Here is a 27,659-nt window from a genome sequence, read left to right on the forward strand (position 1 = left end):
CGCCCAGACAAAGGAACTGTGAGACAGACAGCCAGACATACAGAGCGCTGAGACAAATAGCGAGACAGAGCACACTCCGACATACAGAACATGTTGACATGCAAACAGAATACTTAAACAGATAGATGAATAGACTGCGACCAGCTGTACTGAGACAGACAGTGATAAACAATGTACACAGACAGCCAGACAACCAAAAAGCTATGTTTCCACAATCAGAAGTATTTTATTTTCTCTTTTTGACATAAAAAAAAAATGGGAAGCACATGTTATCATCATAACTACAAAAACAATGGTTGGGAAAAACCACACGAAGGCAAAATAAAGTACTACAACTAAACTGATCTAATGTAGGATACAGTGCAGACAATTTCTGCAGGGCAGAAAACTTGAACTCTCAAGTGCTTTGAGAGAGAGAGGGAGAGAAGGAATAGGAGGTAAGAGGGAACAGGAGGGCGGGTGAGAGGGAAGGGGAGGAGAGAAAGAGAAGAGGAAAGACAGACAACAGACAAGGAGGGATGAGGTTATCCATCAGATATAGTTCATCCTGGTCCTCGGCGGATTCAGTTGGTTTATACACCTGTTTCTGCTATACTTCAACACTAGCCTGGTACCAAAACTTCACAACAGTGAAACATAACACAATCTATTTGGCTGTCAGGCTACTTCTGTATGTCCCTGTGCAGATATATCCAATAAATTATGGATAAACCAATTACAATCACTGATATAAGTCATCATTGTTCATTTTTCAGGTTCCTGCTGTATGGTCACTCACAACGGCAGGAACCAGGATTGCCAAAATACATTGTATATACGGACTGGTCAATGTAACACATTCATCATCATCATCTCTGTTTCAATGGATGTATAGACAGCAGTGTACACAGTCAGTGCAACTCCATTGAAACATCAGTACAGCAGCAAGACAGTTTAAAAAAGTACAAAGTCAGTAAAAAACCTACAAATAGTAACATGGTTCATATATACAAGGAAATGGCCACTACTACGCTGGCCTGTTTTGGTATGGAGTTCATACCATAGATCCTACAGTGATAATTCAGTAGAAAACACATTTCTCTTCATCACTTCATCCCTATTTTAGAATTAAAAAGTGAATTTCATTCATATGTTTGACTAGAACTAGCTGCTCTAAAACATACATCCCTGCTCATCTATTCAATTGCGATCCAACACACATACGGCACTGGTTGCCGTTACACTACAAGACAATTCTGTGACATCATGTTGTCAATAAGGCCTCATTGTGTTCTTTGAGATAGTGATATCGTAACCATGCCGACTGAATTAAAACATCACAACAATCTAACATTCTAATATAGACAAAATAGACCCAAATGACTAGTACCAAAACTACACAGAATTAAAATCAATCATTCTAGAATCAATTCTAATTATATGACGAAAATACATTCCCTTGTCAGGGCCTTTTTTTTTTTTTTGACTGACTGACTGACGCCGTTAAGCTGCCAATCATATGCCTTTTTACTCAGTAGTGTCCACAGGTTTCTCTGCTTCCTTCCCAGATGCAGCAGTGATTGGCTGATTCTCTAAGGTAACACGTTTCTCAGGAGATTTGGCCAATCGTTACTTTTCATCCTCCTTTCCATTGGCTGAGACCGAACTCGGATCCTCCGTAGTTTCATTGTCATTGGTCAGGGTGGCGGGAGGAGGAGTCTCGGTGGGAACGTTGGTCAACACAGGGTGTGTCTTCATGTGTCCCTGTTGATGGAAACATAACATTTTTATTAGTTAAGTGATCAATAACTTTAATTATAATATATTTGCTAACATAAAACAACAGTAAAACATGAGAAATAGAGCAATTGCACCACACTTTTTTCATTTTCCAATCTCAAGAATCAAAAGTTAGCTTCTGTCAAGTGTTCTGTATATCCATAGGAACATATGGTACTAATACATTATATCCTTATCTTATGCTTTGTATACCTTTAATCCACTGCGGCTGGCGTATGCCTTCCCACACAGGGTGCAGGAGTAGGGTTTGGAGGGCGTTGAGGCTGGGGTGGCTAGCTGGGAGGTCTCTGGTTCCTCTGGAGCCCTATCACTCTCCTCCGTGGAGCTAGGGGTCTGCTTCTCTCTCTCAGGCCCCATGACCGATGAGGTGTCTCTGGGTGCTGTGCTCTCACTCTCCCCTTCAAGTTGGACTGTCTCCCCTTCAGGACTGGGCTCCGGTGGGGTGATACTGGGGGACTGGGCTGGCTCTGAAGCTGCTTTAGGGCTGGCAGGAGGGGTGAGCGTGGGTGAGGGGTTGAGGGTGGCGGGGGATTTCGGGGTGGAATCAGATTCAGGACTGGGGATGAGTCCATCTGGAGAGTTGGTGTGGTTCTCTGTGATTGAGCCAGAGCCATTGGTGAGCCCTCCTGACCTACTACCATCAGTATCCAAAGCTGGTCTGGAGACACAAAGGGCAAGAGGGATGTTTTCCTCCTCCTCTGCCTCACCATTCCCCACTGAGGCAGGCAAGGAGCTGGTCGAGGATGTCTTGGTTAGCTTAATTAGGCTGGCGTTAGAAAGGTCAGCTGGGGAGTCTTGCAAGTCTTCCACAGAGGCTGCAGATGGGCCGGAGTCTGACTCAGATCTTTCCCCCAGGAGCATGGGGTCTTCTGGGGAGGGATTATGGGTCAGAGGTGGGCTAATGCTGGCCGTGGAGGGTGAGGGTTCACACTCCCCCTCTACAGGGGGGCTTGGGTCAGCTGCCTGGGATTGCTTGGTCGCCGGACCTCCGAAGTCTAAGCTACTGACCAGCGGGTTAGGGTTAGAGATGGAGCTGGTCATTGTTAAGGCCAGGGGGTGGAGGCCTTGGAGGCTAGAGGGTTTGGATGGAGAGGCTGTGGTCATTTGGCCCAGATCTTCTTGGGACATATCTGTGCCTTCCTCTCCCTCACCCCCTGGGGGTATCTGGCCCCCCAGGTGCATGCGGATGTGGTGCTGCAGCACCAGGGCATTGGTGAACTTGCGCGGGCACAGTGGGCAGGAGTTCTGGGTGCGGGCATTGGGCGGGCGGGCACGGTGGGTGGCGAGGTGGGCCCTCAGGCTTCCCTTAGTGGAGAAGGAGCGTCCACACAGCTTACAGGGGAAGGGGCGTTCGCCCAGGTGGGTGGCCTGATGGAGACTCAGGGCCCTGGGGCAGGAGAGCACCCGCAGGCACACCCCACACTGGTTAGGGGCCAGGGCGGGATTGGTGGATACAGGGAGACCCTGTCCCCGGCTGCTCACCATGGCCTCAATGTTGGGGTTGGGGCCGAGGCCCAGGGCTGCCATCATCTCCCTGCGGTAGGCGTTGGAGCTTGTGGTCAGGTCATGGCCGTGGGTGTCCCCGTTTGAGGAGCCGTCTATTGGGCCGCGGGAGGACGACTGGCCCCCGCTCTGGGGCTGCTTCTCCAGCTTCTGGACCAGTCGCTGCAACTTGGAGGTGTCAGAGGTTTGGGTGAAGGACGTGGAGGAGGAGGAGGGGGAGGACGTGGGGAGTTTAGGGTAGGGAGGGAATGGGAGCTGGGTGTGGGGGGAGGTGAGATGGGAGGTAGAGGGGTGGGTCCCCGGGGGACGGAGGAGGGCGAGGTGGTGGGGCGAGGGTCCTCCGGGGAAGAGGATTTTGGGGAAGTGGGCCAGCTGGGAGTAGGGAGAGCCTGGGTGGAGGACAGAGTGTGGAGGGGTGTTCTCATCAAACCTCTGCTGCTTCACCCCTTTGAACTGGCCACCCATGGAGGATGAGGATGATGACGGTAACACACTACCTGAGGCGCTGCCTGCTGCAGCGGAGGCCCTGTTCAGCTGTAAAAGGGAGTGAGCCGTGGACAACAGTGCCATGTCCATACTGGGCGGCATAGGTATAGAGGAAGAGGAGGGGCGAGGAGACGCCCCAGAAAGGAAACCGAGTGCCATTCCCTCCGTCATTCCTTTCACGCCTCCGAATGGCGGCTCCTCGTCTTCTGCCCGGCGCTTCCTACGTCTCTGGCCGGTGGTGGCAGCGACGTGGGTGGGGCTGGGCTGCTCCAGAGCCGGGGGGAGGAGCGAGAGCGACAGCTCGGGGTTCTGCTCGCGGTGACGCAGGAAGTGGGCCTTGAGGTTCCCGCGGGTGGTGAAGCGACTGAGGCAGACGGGACAATGGTAGGGCCTCTCACCTGTGTGAGAGCGCAGGTGGATTTGCAGCGAAGAATCACTGCTCAAGACCTTCCCACAAAACTTACAGGCATGCTGAGGACGTCCTGCTGAGGACAAGGACCCCAGGGAAGAGCTGGACTGAAGCAGGTGGTCCTGGGAGTGGCTGGAGGTGGGGAGGGGCGGGGTTGGGAAGCTGACCCCGTTGCTGTGGCCGAAGGGGGAGGTGTTGGAGGATTTCTCATGGAGATAGTGCGGGGGGAGACCCAGGGACAGAGGATGCATGGAGGAGGCTATAGAGGAGCTCCAAGTGGTGGAGGAAGAGGATGAGGGCGAGGTAGAGGAGTGTGGTGCTCTGCTTCCATTAGTGTGAGAGGAGAGGCTGGGCTTGGACACAGTGAGCTGGGGGAGATGGGATGGGAGGCAGGCCATGAGAGGGGAGGCCAAGGATGGGACAGGGGCAGAGCAGGGATGGTGTGGTGGGGAGGGGGATCCTGCTGTAGGTATTTGGTTATTCTCTCCACTACCAGCCTGGGAGGTGTCTTGGGTATAGATGGCCCCTCCTAGCCGGAGAACATGCCTACAGATCTCCTCCGTCATCTGCATCTGGTGGATCTGCCTCTGCTGCAGCACCCTGAGCTCCTCCAGGAGCACAGCCAGGGTCGGGGGCACCTGGATCTGGCCTAGCCCCGGCACCAGGGGGCTGGAGCCATTCTGATGCCCAGGACTGGTGCTCTTCCGGCGGAGAGGGAGGGAAGACGAGGAGGAGGACAAGGAGGAGGTAGTGATGGTGGCAGAGCTGCCCATCTGTGGTGAGGTCATAGTGGCATGGGAGTGGGCCTGATGGGAGAGGGTGTGGCCCGATGTCTGATTGAGGTTGAGTGGCAGGGACTGGGAGGATAAAGAGGGGTGAGGGAAGTCTGGAGAGAGGGATGAGTGGGTGTTGGGAAGAGAGGTGGTGTAGGGGGCGATGTGGCAGGGCCAGAGGGGGGGCGGAGAGCTTTCACTGGGAAGGGAGGGCGCGTGGAGACCCCCAGGAGATGGCCGAGGGGCCAGGGGGGGCTGTCGGCCTTCGAGCGAGGTGGGGGAGGACCCAGAGGAGGACCCAGAGGAGGTCAGTTCTGAGCCCAGAGACATGGACGGTGACTTTGCTGACAGCTGGTCGTCTATGGACAGAGAGAGAGAGAAAAAAGTAAGGATTAAGACTAGTGCCTTTTCATCACTCTATTCAACCAAATGAAAAGTTCAGTTTCATGATCAAATTCATTGTTGATGTTAAGTCTCCATAAGAACCATGAAAGACAGGGTGCAAGCCTCATTCTTTATAGAATTGAAGTGGGAGCTCAAAGTAAGTCTATAAGTCCAAACCTTTAACTGTAATAATTGATTCCAACAATTGCTAATGTTTTCATATTCAATTCCAAGCTTCTCATGTAAAGCAATGCATGAGCAAATATTGATTAAGTCTGCAAACATACAGAGAGTCAAAGTCTTTCCCCTCAAATTATCTTGTCTTCTGTCCACTCTACTTCTTTCCTGAGCAAAACTCTCCAAACATCTTCTTACAACACAAACCACCTTGTTGCTATGGCAACATGTTTAAAAGGACAATGGCAATAGCCAAGAAAACCCATAACCCCTTTTAACCCACTCCTCACTCCAGCAATTCACGTCTTTCATCTCCCTATTCACCCTTCCCCCTGACGTCACATAAGGGGTCAGAGGGTGGGACACGCTAAGGGTTCTGGGCACTGTCCAGAGGCTTGTGATTGGTCTGCTCCTCAGATCTTTAGAGCTCTGGGGTCAAATTCTTTCAGAATCTTGAGCACAGAGTGAGAAAGAGAGAGAAACAAAAGAAGGGGGAGGGGGAGTATGGACAATGGAAAGGCAAACTAACTATTCCCTCCTAGAGTGATATAGTGATGGAATGAATGACTGTACTATTTACTGCTGCCAAATTGTCAGTCTTGGTTCCTTTCGCAAATTTCAAGGTGTTCAAAACTAGTTCCTTTGAAACAAGTTCCTCTCTATGGAAATGTACCTGCAGAACTTCTAAGTAATTCATATTTTTTAAGGTGTGTTTGTGCAGCAAATGCAATACAACTGAAGGTGCATGCATTCTGCATTCTCCCCCCTCTGCATTTTACACACTGAGCCCCCCAACTGGGTAGGTGTATACAGTCAATAGAGTGGGGGTTAGAGAGGAAAGCATTCAGAGGGTGTGGGGGAGAACAAGGAGGAAATGAAACATGAGGGAGAAAAACATGGAGAGAAGAAGAGAACAAGGAGGAAATTAAACATGAGGGAGAAGAAGAGAGAGGAGAGAGATTAATCTGGACCAAAAACACCCCCTCCTCCACCCACCGATCCAGCCTTATTGTTGGTGAATAGAGATACTTTCCTCTAAGTAATGAAAGACCTCCAGTAGTCATTCTGAGCAGACCGCTAGTTTCCTAGAGGACTCAGCATCACAGGAAAATGGCCACAGATGGATGTTACCATCCAGATCACAGGGGCAAGTTTACAGGGCCAGCCCTCAAATACCTGGAGCTCTCCCCTACTGGGGCCCATTGCAGAGCTACAGCAGACTGAGCAATCCACTAAACTCTAACTTATTGCAAGAGCCAATTACTTTTAGCAAAGATAAAATATGCAAACATAAAACACAGACATACACAGATCAAGTTATGCTGATGATTGATCACAAAATTACTTTTTAGATGTAAAAATCGATATATGAGGAGGAATTTACATATATAAACTGCATCTATAATAAAATAGACAACTTGTAACTTTAGGCCTACTCTCTAGCGGGATTTTAACTCCAGTTTCTGCACCTTATCTAACGTTACCTTATTTAACACTATTGATTACCATTATAGTTGTAAATTCCGACCTGTAACTTGTTGCTTCATTCATTCATAGAATTATAGGGATATCCTAGGAATAAAAACATACGCATGCCTTAGAATACCCATAATAAACTTTTCTCACCGTGCGATAGTAACCGCGTGCCCCCCGGGTCCGAGTTAACGAGCTGTTGGGGTCGTTTCTGCTTCCGGCGTGACATGATTCACAAGGAGAAGGAAAGAAAGAGGGCATCAGCCGATTAAATAGCTCTGGCCACTTTAAGCACTTGTAGGCTTCGGGTTCCAGAATCCGTTAAAACTCAAATTTCAGGTAAATGTTAATGTCCAATCTGCATCTAGATAACGTTATCGAACGTTTATCCCTTGCCCGTAGGAAAACAAAGAGGTGTAGAAATAGAAATCCGTATAAACGCACCGTGTCATATGAGGCTGCGGTTAGTGCGTGTGGCTGTTTTTCTAAAATCGTCTCTCTCGCTCTCCAAACTTGCCCAATTTGTGGCGCCCCCACCCCCGCTCCCCTGCATACACATAGCCTACGCAGGCACACATAATAACATGCACACACACACACACATACAATCTCTTCGTGTTCCTCACTGATATTTGCATTTCAATGGCGCGGAACACCGACTCCCTGGTTCTCCCCTTTCTCTCGGTATTTCCTTCACGCCATCACTAAACTCTCAATCAAATATCATCCTAAGGGTGTTAAAATCCACATGAATAAATCAAGTATATGACTTTACTTGTTGCATGCTGTTTGAACCCATTCAACTAGAATTTGTTGACGAACTTTGAGATTTTGCCTAGTTCATGGACCATTATTTTTGGCACATTTGTGGGAATTAAGTGATAGCAAATATTTGTACTAGCCTTTGTAGATAAGTTAATAAATAACAAAATCAGAATCCTTAACGAATACACGAAATCCTGTTTCGATTTGTGGTAGCTAAATTATCCTAGCTTACTCTACAAGTGGTCAAGAGACTGGAAATAATAACAGCCTCATCATTGCAATATATGTGATCATTATGTGCTAATTATTCACGGAGAGGGCAAGGGGGATCATATAGGCCAACCGTTGCAGAATGAATGGGCACATTTGCACACAGATTTACATATGGCTAATTATCAACAAAGAGATGGTGTGAGACTGTTGAGGCGGTTCCATCCATTCCGCATCAGAACATGCATGTGTTCCATTCCGTGTCATTCTACGCACTGACCCCCCTTCTACCAGTGTCCTGGTGCGCAGGCAGAGCTTTATTTAAAAGGCAGAGAATAGATGGGAATCTGCGACAATGGCGCACTGGACACAGTTGAGTGAGCATCTCTTCTCTCTCACTATCAACCCCCGGATCCAGTGCTGCTCCAGCACAATGCCCTCTTTCACCCCCCGCCTTTACTCCTGTACCACGTGGAGGAGGGATACAAAGAGGGAGAAAGAGAGAGAGAGAAAAGGGACAATTTTTAAGTAGGTATCTCACATACATGTCCCACTCAATGCATGGTGGACAGGAAAGAAAAGCAAAAGGTAGGTTCAATGGAACAAAAATAATGTATTGCATGGTAAATACAATGATTGTACAAAGATGTGTGAGGATTAAACCAATGCCAAGTAAACAAAAAGGGTATCATCACCTGTATAGAAAATGAATCAAGTATTCCAAACATGAATAGGCAAAAAGTTACAAAAAAAATCCACTAGTAAAAATGGATGCACTTTCAAATCAAATTGTATATGTCACATGCGCCGAATACAACAGGTGTAAACCGTACCACAAAATACTTACTTACAAGCCCTTAACAAACAATGCATAATTTTAACAACAATGCAGAACTCCATCAAACTTGTAATTATCCTTCCTTATTATTATTAAGAAAAATATAACTTTTATAAAGTTTTTACTACATAAGTCTTAATGGGTAATACCTATTTTATTACGTCTATAATAAAGGGCCTATTTGATTGGTTCCTTGAATTTACTAGCAAGCCAATCAGAATTTTCATTCCAGCCCGCTTCAAAGACTTCTAGCTAGCTAGGAAACCTTTAGCATCAAAACATTCCTCAAAGGTCCGAGTTTTGCCCAATTAAACAGGTACGTTTGCTAAACCCATTCAGTGTCGTACACAGCTAAAGTTTTATAGAGTTGTAGCTAGCTACTAATTTCATAAAGAAATGTTAGAACTAACGTTACAGTTATTTGTAGTAGCAGTCTGTGTGGCGAGACAGTTAGCTAGCATGCTATGCTAAGGATGGCGGAGGTTGGTTGTTGCATACCTTGCATTATGAAACGTTACACCATCAACCTCTTTGTGTGAAGTGAGTGTATCTGAAGTTTCACCAAGTTGTTGTTGTCCCAGACAGCCATGTCTATGTGCGACGACACTCTGCTCTGCAACTACTCGAAGTGTCGGGTGAAGCTGTGTGGGTTCGCCTGGGTCACAGCCTGCTCACACGCCTTCTGTGACCAACATGGATCCGGAGAGTTCAGCCGCTCCCCGGCAATATGCCCGGCCTGCTCCTCTGCACTCTCGGGGAAGCTGGACATCGTGCGCACTGAGCTGTCGCCTTCTGAGGAGTACAAGGCCATGGTGCTGGCGGGACTGAGGCCAGAGACGGTGCTGGACATAAGCGCCCGTGCCCTGGCTTTCTGGACCTACCAGGTCTGTCAGTGTGTTGCCTATGACATTCACAGTATTGAATTACACCATTGTTTATATCAGGCCTGGTCCAGGAGACCCTCCGGGTGTGCGGGCTTTTGTTCCAGCCTGGTACTAACACACCTGATTCTACTGCTCAAACCAAGCCTGCACACCCTGTGGGTCCCCAGGACAAGGGATGAAGGACACAATTCAAGAAATGTGAGTGTCAAATCTATGTTATACCATCCCCTTCTCACAGTGTGTGTGCGTGTGTCCGACATGTGTGTGTGTGTTGCAGGTGCACCAGGAGCATATGTTCCAGGAGTACAGTCTGTCCCGGGCCGAGGGTCAGGTGAAACAGATGGAGAAGGTGCTAACCCAGCAGAACCAGAGCAGAGAGCTGGAGCTCAACGCCATGAGAGGGGAGGTCTCCTCACTGAAGAAGGTACCACCTTTACGTCACATCAGACCCTGGAGTGGGCAAGCTTAGTCTCCCTTTGGGTGCAGGCTTTTGCTCCATTTGTACACTAACACCTGATTCAACTCATCACAATTAGTGCTGCTCGACTAGGAACAAATGCCTTGCACCCAGCCACCCACTGTGGCCCTTCACCAGCCGAAATGAATGCTCAGCTCTAACCATAACCCAAATCACTTTTATTTAGCCTTCTTATATACACTCTACCTCGTTATCACTCTCCATCTCCTTGGTATCCCTCTCATGTCTCTTTCAGGCGATGGAGGAGTACAAGAGGAAGTACAGTGAAGTGTCAGAGCGTCTGATGGAGAGGAACAGGCAGTACCAGAAGCTACAGGGGCTCTATGACTCGCTGAGGCTACGCAACATGGTGGTGGGGGACAGAGAGGCACCACGCCAGCCAGGACCCCCCGAGTTCAACACAGGTTAGAGAGTGGGAGTAGGAAGAAAGAGTGAGAAACATGGGGAGATGGGTCTGAATCCTGATTAGAGACACATCTTGGAGTTCTGTCTGTGTATGTCATTAGGGAATTTGCCTGAAAGTTTGAGTTCAGCCTGCTTGTCTTAACTCAGGACTTGCCTCTTAAACAAAAGGTATAAAAGAGGCGTAGAGAATACCAGTTCTGGAGATTCAACCTCCTACCTGTTTCCCAGGGGTGGTCAGGCAGCCCTCTCCCCGGGGGAGTCCTCACTTCCTGTGCATGGGGCCTGAGGGTGACAGCCGCCTTTTCTCCTCCCTGGAGCCCGATGCTGGAGCCAAGACCTTCTTCCAGTTCAGCTCACCTGCCAGAGACAGGGGCCGGGCCTTACTCAAGAAATACTGAGACTAGAATTACAATTCTAGAACTCCCGGATTAGAATGAATAGAATAATTATATTTCTATGACTGAGGTAACGCTGGTTAGGTACCTGGCTCCTTGATCAATGACAGCCTTATCTTAGATAACCATCCTTAGTGTAGACTGTCAGGTTTGATATTCATATTGTAGTTGTGGTTGCCTTTTTCTTACCTGAAGTTACTGTATCTTGATGAAATGCTCCAATACAACTTTTATGTTTGCACTTATTTTGTCAATAAAATTCAGCATGACCATTGTAAGAATGCTGTATGTTATGATTATTCTACTAAAATGTTTTTTTCACTGAAAGGTTTGACTACCTTCCAGTGAAAGATGATCAACTATATAAAGCTAACGATAAAGCATGCATGTGAAATCATGTCCACATTGGAGAAAGACACAATATTTGGGGAATGGGGATGTTTGTTTTAATGTCTTGAACCCATAAGTCTGACATCATTGTCATCACAATTATTATCATATTGTAGTCAGTCATTTACAAAATCCCCTAGCCTCCCTCCCTCCCACAAAATAAAAAATAAAATATTTATAAATATGTACAAACAGTGTATTCCTAAAGGCTTTAACATAACAAGGATCTACTATTTACAAAACACACAGAAAAAACAAAACTGGCAAATGCTCATCATACTTCTTCCCTCCGCCCCCCTCCCTCTACCCCCCTCCTCTTATTCACTCTGGGGCTTGTAACTGACGGAGGCTGCAGTCTGAGCCTGGACGTTCTGTCTCTTGCCATTGACGATGAGGAGTAGGGGGGAGTCCACTCGTATACTGCGGAAGTCAAACGTCTGCAGGAGGCACAGGGGAGAAGAGAAAAAATATCAGAGAATCAGAAATGTCGTGAGTATCAAGATTTGCGTTAGGTATGATGTTTCATTAACAAAATGCAGAGAGGATTTCTGTCTTTGGACAGTGCAAACACAGTTTGTATTCTAGTCAGATGCTTTGTGTATGTTTATAGCACAAGTACTGCATTTTGCTGTAGACACTGACCTGTTTTCACTTTTTTATTGAACCTTTATTTAATTAGGCAAGTCAGTTAAGAACAAATTCTTATTTACAATGACGGCCTTCCCCGGCCAAACCCGGATGACGCTGGGCCAATTGTGCGCCACCCTATGGGACTCCCAATCACGTCCGGATTGTGATACAGCCTGGAATCGAAACCAGGGTCTGTAGTGACGCCTCTAGCACTGAGATGCTGCGCCACTCATCAAACATCATGTTATAATATTCCTATCACAAGTCGTGTGCAGTGGTCCATGTAAGCTGGAGAGAGAGACTGACCTGGTTGTTGTGGGTTACACTGTGGCGTTTGACCTGGGGCTCTGGGATGACCACTGAGTCTCCAATCAGAACACCCCAACTGTCTGCTGTGTTATAGACCATGATCACGCAGCAGGTCTCCTCACTGTCCACCATGCCAAACGTACTGGGAGGCAGAGAGACAGTCACATTACTGTCTATCCACCATAGATAACGTACAGTAAGAGGACAACTCATCATAAAACTCCATGTTCAACCAATGGAATGCACTGTATAGTATGAAAACAATATTTTTTTTAAAGCGAAGGGACACAAAACGCTATCATTCTCTAAATGCATAAAGAAACATGTATACAAACAAAGACACACAAAGTACACAGCAGGTCCCACATTACAGATAGCAGTCTATCACTAGAAGAAGGTAAACTCACAAGGCCATGCGTCCCTCAGAGGCCAGGCTGAACACCACCTTGCCCAGGGCAGCCACCCCAGCGTTGTGGCCGTGTGTCAGGGCAGACAGGTTGCGGGGCTCCAGGCTCCCAATGCGGCCTGCGGGGGAGCGGAACTGAGGGGAGGAGCACGGCCCCAGGGCCAACGTGCTGAGGTTGGAGAGCATCGTTCGCAGGCGCCGGGCCTTCACCTTCCCCTGTATGGGTGAAAGTGTAGCAGACTAACCAGTGGGAAAGCATAGTACTCTGCCGCCACCTACTGGTGAAATACATCTAATCTAATTTTATTTGCCACATGGGCGAATACAACAGGTGTAGGTAGACCTTAGAGTGAAATGCTTACTTAGAAGCCCTTAACCAACAATGCAGTTAAGAGAAAATAATAGATAAGTAAAGAATAAAAATAACAAATAATTAAAGAACAGCACTGAGTGGCGCAGTGGTCTAAGGCACTGCATTGCAGTGCTAACTGTGCCACTAGAGATCCTGGTTCGAATCCAGGCTCTGTCGCAGCCGGCCGCGACCGGGAGACTCATGGGCGGCGCACAATTGGCCCAGCGTCGTCCAGGGTAGGGAAGGGAATGGCCGGCAGGGATGTAGCTCAGTTGATAGAGCATGGCGTTTGCAACGCCAGGGTTGTGGGTTCGTTTCCCAGGGGGGGGGGCAGTATAAAAAAATATATATATATATTCACTAACTGTAAGTCGCTCTGGATAAGAGCGTCTGCTAAATGACTAAAATGTAAAATAACAGTAGGGAGGCTATATATACAGGGGGTACCGGTACAGAGTCAATGTGCAAGTGCACCGGTGACTGATGTGGTGTACTCCTCAATGCCATCGGATGAATCCCGGAACATGTTCCAGTTTGTGCTAGCTTAGCATCTGCGTCATCTGACCACTTCCTTATTAACCGAGTCACTGGTGCACACTTTCCTTTGCATTAGTGAATGGTAATAAAGAGTTGCCAAGAAATGCGTTCGTATTTCTTTATTTACATCCTACACAGATCCCATGAACTGCTGATAGATATAGGTTGGAGACTGATGTGCCCTGTCCAGTTTATCTATGAGAATGTGTGCCGGTTCTCCTGTCCTACCTTGTTCTCTGTGAGTGCTGTGAGTTTCTCCAGGTATTCCAGCAGCTGTCTCTCCCTCTCTGGAGGCTCCTCCCACGCGGGGTCCAGGGCCGCAGCCCGACTGTACCCCCCCAGCGCAGACCCAAACATCTCCTCATACTGGAACAACTGAAGGAGGGGACACAGGCATGGAACAATCATTAGTTTCAGTTTTCTTTCACATGCATTTTTCTAATGGAATTCATTTATCACATGCCTATTGTAACAATCATAACAGAATATGTAAACAATGTGTTACCGTGGCTCTGTTGAAGTGTAGATCGGGGTTGGAGGTTGCTGTTCGGTCCACTTTCTCCTGAGAGAGAGAGAACAGAAAGGGAAGGAATTATATAGGGTTGCTGAACAATGGTTATTGCCTGAGAATCAAATTGACCCGCCCATACGGTCCTGTCAGGCTTTGTAAAAACAACCCAGTTTGGTGTGTGTGTAGATATATACACTCACAGCCTGTGCATAGGCACTCAGAGCCTGTTGAGACATCTGTGGATTCTGTCCGCAGGTGAAGAACAGGGAGATGTAGGCGTTTCCCAGGATGTCTGTCAAAATATACCAATAAATCATCAAAGTCCCACTCATATTCAGCACTATAAGACATTCTTCTCATACCAACATTTACATAAACCGCTGTTCTTTTATCCTCTCTTTCGAGAACATGAATTACAGCCAAAATCATTTCCCTCCATGCTTAGACCCATCCACACCTCCAACGTATGTAACTGTACCCATACTCCACCCCAGTAACCCCATGTCCCCCACACTATATTCTTAAAACACATCACCATTGTAAAATATGAATATCTGTTATGAGACTCCCCATCATACTCACACCAGGAGGTTCCGTCAGTGACGTCCAGCTGGACAGCCTGCCTGGCCATGTCCACACTCTCCAGCACCCTCTTCCCCTGCTCATCACCGCCCCCTCCTGGTAGCTGCCTCAGCACCATGGACAGACTGCGTAGAGACACCTTGTTCTTACTCTGGGAGGAAGGGAGAAAATAAATGTAATAAGGATAACAGAAAACCATGAAAAGTCAACTTTTTTAAAAATGGGATATTGTGGCCTGTGTGGTCCAGCAAACGTATGCCAGATTCGGCATGGGTTCGAATCCGGCCCACTGCCCTTTGACTCACCCTTCATTTATAGTCCCCATCTTTCCATCACTGCACTCGCTTTTCAATAAAGCAACAAACTAAAAAAGTATCTGCCCCATTCCTTAAAAAATAATTATCAATGGATATTGGTTTGGGTGTAGGTCAATTTAAATGGTATAATAATAGAGGATAAAAGAGACCTTTGTGAACAAAAGAAACAAAGAAAGAGAGAGACAAAGAAAGGTGGAAACAATGGGAGAGCAAGAGTTATGGCTTGGAAGGCTGAGAGAAACAGCTGACATCTCTCTCTCCAGTTAACCTCAAAAGCTTTGTAATTCCTGCTGTCTATAAATTAAATAACGCACAGCTATGCAAATAAAATGTATTGCTAACCTGCTGCAGGGCTCCAGTGAAGCAGGTCTTGGCGGTGGTCAGGTCTCTTTTCTTCCAGTACTGCTCCCCCAGGGTGTTCCAGCCCTCCACCAGCCCAGGCTCCAGCTTCACGGCCCGGGACAGGCACTCCTCGGCGGTGGTGCTAAACTCTGGAGCCACCCCGAGGCAGCGGCCCCGCAGAAGCAGGAACTCAGCGCTGTGCTTATACGACTCTGGAGAAGACAAAGGGATGACAGAGATGATTCTCTAATCAATTGAATTATTTTGTGTGTTTAAAGATGTAACCCCACATATTAGATGTCAAATGGAGGCAAAGCTAAACTCAGTCAGCACTGTGCTTATATAACCTCTTCCCCAGCCTCAATTGCTACTGCATGAGAGAGCTGGCTGGTGGACGTCAATAGTGCTTATAAGACTGGATGAGATGGGTGGCCACAAATAGAATCTTAGTTATGTAAGTCATTGATTAATAAATAATGCATAAAGAGATCCCTCTCTAGTCAGGCAAGTGTGAGTACTGAATAGTGCGGTAAAATATGTGTAACTTAACATTAAAATGCCAAATGGATACAAAGCTAGCATGCAAAATGTCAGTATATTATTTTTACATGTGTAGTTACTAAACCACAACAAGCCTTCCTTTTCGGTTCTGTTATCTCACCTTCTTTCTCCCCAAGCTTCATTCGAGTCTTTTCCATCTCCTGTGCCACATCACTCTGTTTCCTCCCTGCATCCTCCACACTATGAGTCTCAAAGTAATGATCCCGAAAATGATACAACTCATCCACTAGTTCCTGACCCAGAAAGAGAGAGGGAAACTGGTATTGATACCATGGTATTGATACCAGAGAGAGAAACTAGATGCATGATGAGAGGCAGAGCCATGATACAAGAATATAATTTTGCAATGTGTTGCTGAATAGGACTGGACTGCAAATTTACTTGATGAGGCTAGGACCCTTGCATGATTGGATGCATGCATGCTCATTGGCAATGAGGGATGTAGCCCTTGATCATGACTCTAAATTCCATTACATTGCATTTCAAGAAGGCGTCTTCTGTCAGTCTTAACATTAACATGCATCGCTCGCGGTAGGGTTTTGAAAGCATAAGAACCGTATCTTCCATAGCAGTGAGATATAACTTTCAAAAATAAAAGGTTAGATTGATACACACCTTTATAAGGTTAGGATTAGTTGTGTTCCCACACGGCCATATCTCCATGTTACAGCGAGTGTTTACAGTAGACAGACGGAAGACAGAGGGACCACCTGTGCTAATTAGCTATCTGGCATCCGAACACCTGTGTGTAATGGAAGAAGGCTGCCAGAAATGTGTAGTCACTCAAAAATACTTTCGGCTACAACTGTGATAAAGCCGGTTAAAACGGTGTACAGTAAGTGTATCTTTTGCATTTGTGAAATTATTTTTATGTGATATGAAAGTAAAGGGCTTTTCTATAAATGTATCGCAATTTAGAATCGATTCACGTTTAGATGGAGTATTTGGCTGCCAGAGAGTCTACCTCTGAAGATACAGTATCATATAAGGTCCTGACCATGGACCTTAAGGAGTAAAGGTAGGCTCCTTAAGAATACATTTTGGGCTATGAAGGATGATGACACAGCAAGTTTGGCTAACTAACTTAGACGGCTGCATCTAGACGTCTCAGGCGCTAACGTTAGCTGGCTACTAGTAGCCAAGATGGAGAGAGATTGTAAGAACGTTGCACACCATCCAAAGCTAGATAGCTAACTGAGGACCTTGATGTATAAACATATAGAGAAAACGGATGGCTCGGCAGATTTATAGACAACCAACTCGGGTTGAAGATTTCTAAAATCAACCACAAACAGATTTTGGTCGATTAATATGACAGTTGGTGTCAGTTGTTATAGTAACGAGTGGAGGAGAGCTAACTAGCTAACGTACCATCAAAGGAAAGAAGGGCTATGTCTAACGTTAGATAAGACGTTCATTAAAATAGTCAGGTTAAGAAAACTCATGACTATATATTACATGCAGGGATTATAGCGTTATCTTTGACAATACCTTTAAGATCTGTAAGTCATCTTTGTCAGCCGCAGGATCACCATCCTTCTCCACTTCCGCCATCTTTTCCAGTGGTTGTTGGAAGAAGAATACTACATTGAAAACACGGCTCCTGCTGGCCTAGAGGGGTGTGCAGTAGCTGGAGAATATTAACATATTGGTTGCTAAACAACTCTTATGTACTGAATGTACTAAAGCGACTTTTTTTTTTTTTTTACCGCAGATTGCTAACTAATGAACTATCTAAGTTTGGATAGTTGTTGACCCATAGACATTAAAACACGCGTTTTACCGGAAGTGACCCTTTTCTAACCGGAAATGTGTCCGTTTCCAAAACACATCCGTCTTGTGCTCATTTGAACAAATCGATGTATTTAAAATAGTCACGACCTAACATGCCTAAACATATTATTTCAACTTGTTCTGAGAGGTGACAAATCCGACTTGCAATGAAATCGTATCATTTTAAGAAAGGTTACCTGTTAGATTTTCCTCCAACAAGGGGGAACCATTCATGTATTGTTGTTGCTAGTCCGACAGTGCGAGCCGTGTCCACACGTACAGTAATTTGGTCCACATGCCGCTAAACTAACTCATCTTGCATGCTCAGTTTTCAATTTATTTTCGCGAAAGCGCCGACTCGAAATGTCGAATACGTGGAGCAACATCCAGGCACACAAGCAGCTGGACTCGCTGCGAGAGAGACTGCAGAGGCGACGGAAAGACCCCACGCATCACGCTGCAGGTCGCCACGATCATACCGACAGTGTTATTGCGTTTTGGTACACCAGAAGTACATTCATTTCCAATGGAATGCTGCGTTTGCCTTGCGTAGACGGCTTGACAGAAATGGTAACAGAAGGTGAATGTAGAACTTTTGTTGCACACATGTCCAGATGATGCTGCGTACCAATTTAACGCAATGACACAAGCACTCTACAGAGCACGTTAGGCTAGGGGCGATGCAGCCTGAAGACCTGACGTTGAATTGCATCGAATTCTACGTCGGGCAGAAATTAGATCAGGAAAGTTTCCTCTCACGACCTCTACAAGCCAGAATGCTGAATAAAATGATACTTTACCAGTTGTCCGTGTAGTTGGTCTAAAATGTAATGTAAATGTTGGTCCTTTTGCAGGTAGGAATGTTCAGGAGTGAAGGAAGGAGGCTGAGTATACGATGTGTACTTGGTTTGGATTCTGCAGCGTGTTTCCATGGATTGGAAACATCTTATCAAATTTTGTTTTTTTTTCAAAGAAAAAAGTACATATTAATTTACCATTCATACATACTCTTACATTTCTTTTTTGTACGATTTTACAATTTTCTCAAACAATAACAAGCATACATAAACAAAAGACCAATAAACCGACGCACACAAATTTCAACAAACATCAATGACATTACACCTGCTCAGACCCACATGTTCCCACCACAACCATATACATCACGTATGTCTCAACCACACTCCCGCTCATCCTTAATCCGCTGGAATTTTCCAGTGCTTGTAGAACTCTATGCCATCTGGCCTCAAATTGCACTGTTCTATTTTTCTCTAGCCCACACCTTTTCAATATTTAAATAATACATTTGATTAATCCACTGTCATAGTGATGTAGGATCATTTGATTTCCAGTTTTTGAGTAGAAGTTTTTTCAAAATCATTTGACGAGAAAAGTATGGTCCACCTCATTTGGTATCTCAGTTTCTTACTGACTTAAATTGCCCTGGTGCCATTGTTTTGCTCTTTCAATTAAGAAACAAACTACATTTGGCTTGGTGTTTTTTTTAAATAATTTATTTGGGTGCTGGATTAAGTCAAATGTTACAGAATTCCTCTAACTACAGTGGGAAAGATCCATTGTAGTTAACCTGCTAGACACATTCTAACTCAGCGTTTTCTTATTCGATCATACATAATCAGCAAGTTTCAGTGCAACTTATTGCAAGTTAATTAAATGTTTTGGTAAAATTCACAATAGACAATTTAAGTGGAATATTGATTTGCAGATGATTAACCTTAACCGAAGTGAAAATAAAGGTGTTTCGGGTGTTACCGCTCAATATTCAAGTAAATGATTATGTATTGGTTTAATAACACTTCTATTATATATATAAAGCTTATCATAAACATATCTGGACGGAAATCTGGTGCTCAGTAGTTAAAACATCTATATATTGTCCCAAAAATGCTAATGCTATCAGACCAATATCTTGATTTCAGTCACTCAGTGTTGATTAGTTATGCATTTCCTCATGCCTACATGGGTTTGACACTAGGTGGGAGTGTAATACAAAACGGCTACTGTTTGTCACACAACCCTTCGATGTGGTTGCCTGAGACAACAATATAACTATTCACTAGCTATCATAAATTGAATGCACCAATTTGTAAGTCGCTCTGGATAAGAGCGTCTGCTAAATGACTAAAATGTAAATGTGAATGAATGTCAGACAAAATATCCACAGAGTAGTGTTATCAACCCGACCTTCAGGATGCTGGTCTATATCGTTTGTATTTCCAGTTTGTATTTTCAATATAAGTGACAAACACTTGCACAATAATGGCCGAGTTTAACCGAACAACAAACGCTTCCATCTTATTGCAAGGAAAGTGCTTAGGTGGACTACATTGTTACATTCGGCAATTGTTTACATATTATGCAATGCGTCAACATATTTAAAATACAAGCAAGAGAACCTACCTGCGCCGCAAGTCAAGTAAACAACACTTTCCCATGGATACCCTATCTCCATTTCTTACCGCCAAAAGAACCAAAGCATGTACAACCGGTAAAGTAAGTGTAAATATAATTTTGTTCAACATTGTGCCTTGTAGAGGCTATTGCGTCTTTTTTACAACAATGGGTCTCCTGAGTGGCGCAGTGGTCTAAGGCACTGCATCGCAGTGTTAGCTGTGCCACTAGAGATCCTGGTTCGAATCCAGGCTCTGTCGTAGCTGGCCGTGACCGGGAGACCCATGGGGCGGCGCACAATTGGCCCAGCGTCGTCCAGGTTAGGGGAGGGAATGGCCAGCAGGGAGGTAGCTCAGTTGGTAGAGCATGGCGTTTGCAACGCCAGGGTTGTGTGTTCGATTCCCATGGGGGGCCAGTATGAGAAAAATAAATATATATATATAGAATAGTGTATGCACTCAAACTGTAAGTCGCTCTGGATAAGAGCGTCTGCTAAATGACTAAAATGTAAATGTGAATTTATTTGACTGATATCCTTTGAGTAACTATGGTAACAGATTGATGTTTAGGCAAGGGACGATGAAACGACTGAAGCCGCTCATGCGGGGACCATTGGGCGATGCGAGCATGGGCGAGGGATGTAAACAGGGCGGGGAAGCTAAACTTTATGCAAATACTAGTTACTAGTTACCACAGCCACAAAGTTATAAACTCTGCCTTGTTCTACAATTTCTCTTCTTAAAATAAGATTTTAAACCTAACCATAACCACACTGCTAACTGTTGGCCTAACTAACCCTAACCTTAAATTAAGACCAAAAAGCAAAAAAATAATTCCATGAATTTTTATGATATAGCCAATTTTGACTGGTGGAAACCCTGCGGAGCCTTGCGAGATATGGCTCAGAAAATGTATCTCCATCCAGGGAGGAGAAATGTCTTGTTCTCCGAATTGTCCCATTATCCCAACTGTTACACTGAGAAGATTGAATGACTGCATGTTTTTCCAGAAAACGGTCCCTTTCGTCCTCATGCTAGGTAGCAGAAGCCACAGCAGCAATTTTGGAAAACACACAAAATAGCAGAATTTGTTAGGAGCCCATAAAACGGCTGCTATCCATCGCAGCGCTATTCTCTACTAATGGGACAATTTGGAGTAAAACACATTTCTCATCCCTGGATTGAGGTATGTTTTCCAAGCCATATCTCACGCCGGCTCCACGGTGTTTTAAAACCTCTTAAATGTAATGGCAAAATGTAGATTTCCGCCTAAATAGACATACCCAAAAGTAACTGCTATTCATGTGTAATTACATGCAAAAACGTTGTATATTTGGAAAGAAGACATCTGGGAGATTATGAGGAAATGATCAGAAGATAAATAGGAGTTACATAGTTCAGAATACACAAGATCAAGCACACTCAAAATAACAGTTTAAACATTTTATTTTATTTTGAAAGTCATCTTTCATTGACAAGCTATAAGTGAATTATTGATGACTAGAGCTGGAAACACATTAGATGGCTTCCACAACATGTGAATAATATCTGAAAAAAAGGGATTGATAGACCTAACAACTAGAAATAGGCAGATGTTTTAGTAAGTGGTGTCAGGTGTGGTCACGGGATGTTTCCAAGTATCCCTAAACCTCTCCAAAGTGGCATATGCTGTAAATTAGATAATTCCAGTGCTATTACATATTTGCAATCCCTAAATGCTATTTGTTTAATATAAAAACACAATTTCTACCATATCAATTTCACTCAAACATTGTGGTGGTGTTATGGGTATCCAGGGTACATTCAAGTGTCCTTTCAACCGCTCCAAAGTGTCCGAATGTGGTAATTGCACTGTTTTTGCACACTGGATGTGCCTCTTGCTTTGTCCCACTCAGGTCAACCGCATATCCCTGGAAAGCTTATCTCATTGGCTACAAGACTGTCAAGGTGCCATAGTAGCCAATCCCCTGTGTAATGGATGCCTACAGCGCATAAGCAGTCAACATTATATTTTTGAAGGGCAAAGCTATAGTCACTCAGTGGACATTCAATGTTTCCATTAAGTCATACATCATCAGATATTGGCAATAGGTTAGATTTGTTCCTACCAACCGAATGATTAATTTGATACCCCCCATGTAGCCATAGCTCAAACACAGACCAAATCGAAGCTTACCTTGCAAGATGTCCACCTCTGGCCTGCTGGCTCCCCTACCTCTGTGGAAGCATAGTTCCCGCTCAGCCCAGTCAAAACTGTTCGCTGCTCTGGCACCCCAATGGTGGAACAAACTCCCTCACGACGCCAGAACAGCGGAGTCACTCACCACCTTCCGGAGACATTTGAAACCCCACCTCTTTAAGGAATACCTGGGATAGGATAAAGTAATCCTTCTACCCCCCCTTACCCCCCCCCCCAAAAAAAAAAAAAAAAAAAAAACATTGAAAATGGTTATCCCACTGGCTATAAGGTGAATGCACCTATTTGTGAGTCGCTCTGGATAAGCGTCTGCTAAATGACGTAAATGTAAATGTAAATGCTTGCTGTTTGGTGAAAACGTTGTGTAAAATAAACATTTTGACTCTCAGGGCTGGTGATCAATAACGGCAGGTCACAGTCAGACAGACAAATAAGACATCTTCATGATCTGTGGAGTCCCGGCTTTCGGTGTGTATCAACGTATTCCGTGTTTATTTCGTTTATGCTTCACAACGCTATCCAGAACGTAGGTAGCAGCCATCTTGAAATGAGGTCATCGGCTCGGCCTGCCCTTATAAATTCGTATGCCCATATATGGTAGTAAGTCACACCAAAGATTTGAAGGTAGGGGCTACCGTTCTCATACCAGACTGAATTGAATAAAAAAAATCAAATAGGGTCCCCAAATATGGGGACTTTACATTTAAGTGGTTTTAATCTACACAGGAAGACTGTCCGACCCTAGTGCAGCTGTAAGCAAGCGGGTCGGATCTGCTGGCTAGCTGCAGGTATGTTTATGTTAATGTTAGCTAGCTAGCGAAAGGTGGAAAGGAAGATAGACAATAAAAAGTAAAGCAAATGTTAATGTTTGTGCATTGTCTGTGGACCCATAGCTGTATGGTCCAGATACTAGTGATTGTGCGTGAGCAAAAGCTCTTAGTCTGCATAAGCACTGTTGTTACTGCCAATGTGATTTACAACTTGGGGGTTATCTATTCTCAGAGGTGGGAGGCAGCAGTGCTGAAGGGGCTGCTGCATGGAGTGAACGTCCAGGACCAGCGCCCCGCAGGAGGAGGCTGAACGCCCCCGGACCCCGAACTAGAGAAGAGACTCCTGGGATATCTGTCTGACCTGAGCCGCTCCCTGCCCACTGATTCATCTGACCATCACTGATGAGCTCAACACTGTGAGTGCGTATCCCTGTGACCAAGGTCTACTATATTTGCATAGAAAAGTACAGAACAGCAATAATAGAAAGTACACAAAACATTGAGTTTCCTAATATTGAGTTGCACCCCACCTTTTGCACTCAGAACGGCCTCAATTTGTCAGGGCATGGACTCTACAAGGTGTCGAAAGCGTTCCACAGGGATGCTGGCCCATGTTGACTCCAATGCTTCCCACAGTTGTGTCAATGCTTCCCCCAAGTTGGCTGGATGTCCTTTGGGGGGAGGACCATTCTTGATACACACAGGAAACTGTTGAGTGTGAACAAACCAGCAGCTCATGTCTCAAGGCTTAACAATCAATCTTTAACCTGTCTCCTCCCCTTCATCTACACTGATTTGAAGTGGATTTAACAAGTGACATCAATAAGGGATCATAGCTTTCACCTGGATTCACCTGGTCAGTCTATGTCATGGCAAGAGCAGGTGTTCCTAATGTTATGTACACTCAGTGTATATGTGTGTGTTGTTAACTGCTATTGCTAATTTGAATGAAGACTGGATAAGAGTAATTGCTATGACATTCATAAGCCACTTTGCCAACACTAACAAAGTGATGCATAGTCACTTTACCCCTACCTACATGTACTAACCTGTACCCCCGCACATTGACTCGGTACCGGTACCCCCTGTATATAGCCTCGCTATTGTTATTTTATTGAGTTACTTTTCGTTTTTTTAAATGTTGTTTTACTTTAGTTTATTTAGTAAATCTTTTCTTAACTCTTTCTTGAACTGCTTTGTTGGTTAAGGGCTTGTAAGTAAGCATTTCACGGTGTTGTATTCGGCGCATGTGACAAATAAAGTTTGATTTGATTTGACTGCATCACATTGACATTCCATTTCCTGTCCTTTCCCTTTCCTTGCCTTCCTCTCTCTTATCCCTGTCTTTTATATTTCTCCTCCACAGTCTTAAGCGCCCATCACCCATGGCTGCATCCAGAGTCTGCTGCTCAAGTTCTCTGGCCAGGAGCTCTTCCAAGTAAGTCAGCCGTCCATGGCCACCTCCTCTTCCTCCACGCTAGTCATCTCCGTGGACCACACACAACTCTGGCCCTTGATTGTGGGTGGGGCCTTAGCTCAGAGAATGGGGGCCAAGCAGAAAGCAGAGGACCAAGCCCACCATAAACGTCCATAAGGCACCTCCCTTGCTTTTCAGAGCCCGCCCTCCCCTCCTCCCACTTCCTCCATCACCCTGGCACCGGCTTCCAGCTGGCCAGGCCCTCTGATTGGAAGGTTGGCGGAGGAATGGGTGGGGCAGATAAACAGGGCAGGACCAGTAAAGGGCAGACACCTCACCTGGACATGGAGATTGAGAGCCTGCTGAACCAGCAATCCACCAAGATGCAGCAGAGCAAGAAGGTACAGTACAACCCAGAAGAGGGAAGGGAAATAGATCAGGATAGCCTGGGTGTAGTTTGAACCATAACAGTACAAACCGTATTATACTGCCTAATATTCAGTCAATGGCACACACGCAGTCAATTGCGAAATCAAAACCCAATTGTGTGTGTGTTTATAGATGAGCAGAGTGATCCTGGAGCTGCTGAACACCAGCACAGCTAAAGAACAGTCCATCGTTGAGAAGTTCCGTTCATGCGGTCGCACTCAGGTCCAGGAGTTCTGTGATCACGGGACCAAAAAGGAGTGCATGCGGTCCGGATTCACACCCCAGCCCTGCACCAAGCAGCATTTCCGGTCAGTGCTGCTACACACAGTCTTAGAAATACTCTCCCAAATATGTATTTTTCTTGATTAATCAAGAAATCCTGATTTTCTGACTTCCTCTTTGATTCAATACTTAATTTAATCATCCCCTCCCCAAAATTATTGTTGTGCTGATCGAATCTCTAAGTGGACTCTCCCTTCTCATTGGAGCTCTCCATTCAATCACTTACGTCTCTTATGATTGGCTGATCTATCTTTTTTTCCCCTACCCTATTGACTAAGCCCAGTCTTCTCTCCCCTCTCTGACGCATCATCAACAAGCATACAGACAAGTCTTGGAGACTGCTCTTTCCTCAACACCTGTTTCACAGTGGATCTGTTGTGACAGCCGCATCCTGGAAAAGTTATCTGTGGTGATGGCCGACCCTCCCTGGGACATCCACATGGGGCTGCCCGACGGAACTCTGACGGACAATGAGATGAGGAAGCTCCACATCACCTTCCTCCAGGACGACGGCTTCCTTTTCCTCTGGGTGACTGGCAGGTACCTCCACTAATCAGATATGAGTGGAATAGTGTGTCACTGATCAACCAATCAGCTGCCAGGAGAGCAGTGCATGCTAATGAACACGCACTACAGCAGAAAGGGTCTGACAGAGAGCGGTTTAATTATATGATAACAAGCCGTACTCTCCTGATATTGATTGATGTTGATTGGTGCTTTGAGTGACATGTTTCACTTAGAATATACAATAGACTGTTTTAATCTCCATGTCTCTCCCTAACTTGTTCCTTTAGGGCTATGGAGTTGGGTGTAGAAGGTCTGTCTTTGGTGGTAAGTGTCTTTATTAATCAACCTTTATGACAGAGTTGACTTTACTTACTGGTCCAATCTGACTGTAGCTATGAGCGTGCTGAGATCATTTGGGTGAAGACCAACCAGTTACAGAGATTTTGTTATTTTGTGATGTGTTGTGATATGTTGTGCAGCATCATACCTCTTATCTTATCCGAGTCTTTGCGCTCTGCTCTGGGCAGTGTGGTGCAGTCAGTTGTGTGTATTTACTGTTATTGTAGTATAGTTGTGTGTGTGTGTGTGTGTGTGTTTCTCCTCAGGTGGGTGTGAAGGAAAGCCCCCAAGGATTCAACAAAGGGCTGGACTGTGATGTCATCGTGGCCGAAGTCAGGGGTCAAACACAATGAATCCATTTGATGTTACATTCCAATCCTAAGAGAGCCCTGAATGTTTTAACTCAACCCTCTCCTATATCTCCCTCTCTCTACCTCTCTCTCTCCCACTCTCTACCTCTCTCTACCCCCCTCTCTCCCTCTCTCTCCCTCTCTCTACCTCTCTCTCTACCTCTCTCTCTACCCCTCTTTCTCCCTCTCTCTACCTCTCTCTCTCCTCTCTACCTCTCTCTCTCTCCCTCTCTCTCTCCTCTCTCTTTACCTCTCTCTACATCTCTCTCCCTCTCTCTACCTCTCTCTCTCTAACTCTCTCTCTCCCTCTCTCTACCTCTCTCTACCTCTCTCTCTACCTCTCTCTCTCTCTCTCCTACCTCTCTCTACCTCTCTCTCTACCCCTCTCTCTATCCTCTCTCTCCCTCTCTCTACCTCTCTCTCTACCCCTCTCTAACTCTCTCTCTCTCTCTCTCTCTCTCTACCCCTCTCTCTCCCTCTCTCTACCTCTCTCTCTCCCTCTCTACCTCTCTCTCTCCCTCTCTCTACCTCTCTCTCTCCCTCTCTCTACCTCTCTCTCTACCCCTCTCTTGCTCTCTCTCTCATCTTTTGTCTCTACCTCTCTCTTTCTCCTATCTTAGGTGCGTTCCACCAGCCACAAGCCAGATGAGATCTATGGGATGATTGAGAGACTTTTACCTGGTACCAGGAAGATTGAGCTCTTTGGCAGACCTCACAATGTCCAACCCAACTGGTACGTGTATTTATTTGATTATGTATCTGTCTGTATGTGGCTATTTTTCTATGCCTTCATTTCTCTCTCTCTCTCTCTCAGGGTAACTCTTGCTAATCAATTGGAGGGTATTCACCTCTTGGACCCTGACATCGTGGCTCGCTTCAAGAAGTGCTACCCAGACGGAGTCATTTCCAAACTAAAGAACATGTAGAGAGTCGTCTGACTGATGGACTGCCTTCAGTTTGTTCGTCTTTATGTTCCAATTATGATATTTAGTAATAAATAAGGTTGAAAGAAAAATCTCTGCCTTAGATATTTGCACATTTCACAATATAAAGCAAAATGTATCCACAAAAAAACATTTCAGTATACCATTTTTTGTATTATTACTTTATTAGTACATTCCCATTACAGCAAGAATATAGTAAAATGTTGGGATCTTTGATTTCCATTAAAATGGTTGAACATTGGGCTGATATTGAAAGAACAACATTGACATTGGGCAATTCATCAACATTTTTGTCACAGTTATTGGGGATTGCATACAGTGCCTTCAGAAAGTAGTCACACCCC

General features: G+C 45.4%; 4 protein-coding genes across 7 annotated transcripts; 2 read left to right on the plus strand and 2 right to left on the minus strand.

Annotated features, from left to right (window-relative positions):
* Positions 1 to 74: 74 nt before the first annotated feature.
* Positions 75 to 7,472, minus strand: si:ch211-212k18.5 (sal-like protein 2). Its single transcript, XM_041884104.2, has 3 exons — positions 7,138 to 7,472; positions 1,972 to 5,309; positions 75 to 1,743 (listed from the first exon to the last, which is right to left on the minus strand). Exons 1-3 carry the CDS (start codon positions 7,211 to 7,213, stop codon positions 1,609 to 1,611), a joined length of 3,549 nt encoding a protein of 1,182 aa, XP_041740038.2. The 5' UTR covers positions 7,214 to 7,472; the 3' UTR covers positions 75 to 1,608.
* A 1,562-nt stretch (positions 7,473 to 9,034) lies between these two features.
* Positions 9,035 to 11,218, plus strand: LOC121573002 (E3 ubiquitin-protein ligase CCNB1IP1). 2 transcript variants are annotated; one of them, XM_041885040.2, is made up of 5 exons: positions 9,035 to 9,113; positions 9,379 to 9,681; positions 9,959 to 10,105; positions 10,395 to 10,563; positions 10,793 to 11,218. In XM_041885040.2, exons 2-5 carry the CDS (start codon positions 9,385 to 9,387, stop codon positions 10,960 to 10,962), a joined length of 783 nt encoding a protein of 260 aa, XP_041740974.2. In that variant the 5' UTR covers positions 9,035 to 9,113; positions 9,379 to 9,384; the 3' UTR covers positions 10,963 to 11,218. The 2 variants fall into 2 exon arrangements, with proteins under 2 accessions (XP_041740974.2, XP_041740975.2); XM_041885041.2 differs by having other exon boundaries at positions 9,037 to 9,113; positions 9,383 to 9,681.
* A 170-nt stretch (positions 11,219 to 11,388) lies between these two features.
* On the minus strand, positions 11,389 to 17,685 carry ttc5 (tetratricopeptide repeat domain 5). 3 transcript variants are annotated; one of them, XM_041884103.2, is made up of 10 exons: positions 17,388 to 17,685; positions 15,997 to 16,129; positions 15,336 to 15,547; positions 14,677 to 14,827; positions 14,295 to 14,386; positions 14,089 to 14,145; positions 13,812 to 13,958; positions 12,696 to 12,910; positions 12,286 to 12,430; positions 11,389 to 11,786 (listed from the first exon to the last, which is right to left on the minus strand). In XM_041884103.2, the coding sequence occupies exons 1-10, from the start codon at positions 17,448 to 17,450 to the stop codon at positions 11,667 to 11,669; spliced, it is 1,335 nt and encodes a 444-aa protein (XP_041740037.2). In that variant the 5' UTR covers positions 17,451 to 17,685; the 3' UTR covers positions 11,389 to 11,666. The 3 variants fall into 3 exon arrangements, with proteins under 3 accessions (XP_041740037.2, XP_045081786.1, XP_045081787.1); XM_045225851.1 differs by having other exon boundaries at positions 15,997 to 16,153; XM_045225852.1 differs by lacking the exon at positions 17,388 to 17,685 and adding an exon at positions 16,512 to 16,733.
* Positions 17,686 to 17,881: 196 nt separating this feature from the next.
* On the plus strand, positions 17,882 to 27,328 carry LOC121573001 (N6-adenosine-methyltransferase subunit METTL3). Its single transcript, XM_045225862.1, is given in 14 exon segments — positions 17,882 to 18,132; positions 23,280 to 23,358; positions 23,360 to 23,435; positions 23,437 to 23,463; positions 24,414 to 24,708; positions 24,711 to 24,865; positions 25,026 to 25,253; positions 25,459 to 25,715; positions 25,970 to 26,007; positions 26,074 to 26,127; positions 26,210 to 26,222; positions 26,254 to 26,353; positions 26,992 to 27,104; positions 27,186 to 27,328. Coding segments are annotated over 14 exon segments (1,647 nt in total). The 5' UTR covers positions 17,882 to 18,032; the 3' UTR covers positions 27,298 to 27,328.
* The last annotated feature ends 331 nt before the right edge of the window (positions 27,329 to 27,659 follow it).

This window comes from Coregonus clupeaformis, chromosome 16, assembly GCF_020615455.1.
Source record: "Coregonus clupeaformis isolate EN_2021a chromosome 16, ASM2061545v1, whole genome shotgun sequence".
Classification (NCBI taxonomy): Eukaryota; Metazoa; Chordata; class Actinopteri; order Salmoniformes; family Salmonidae; genus Coregonus; species Coregonus clupeaformis.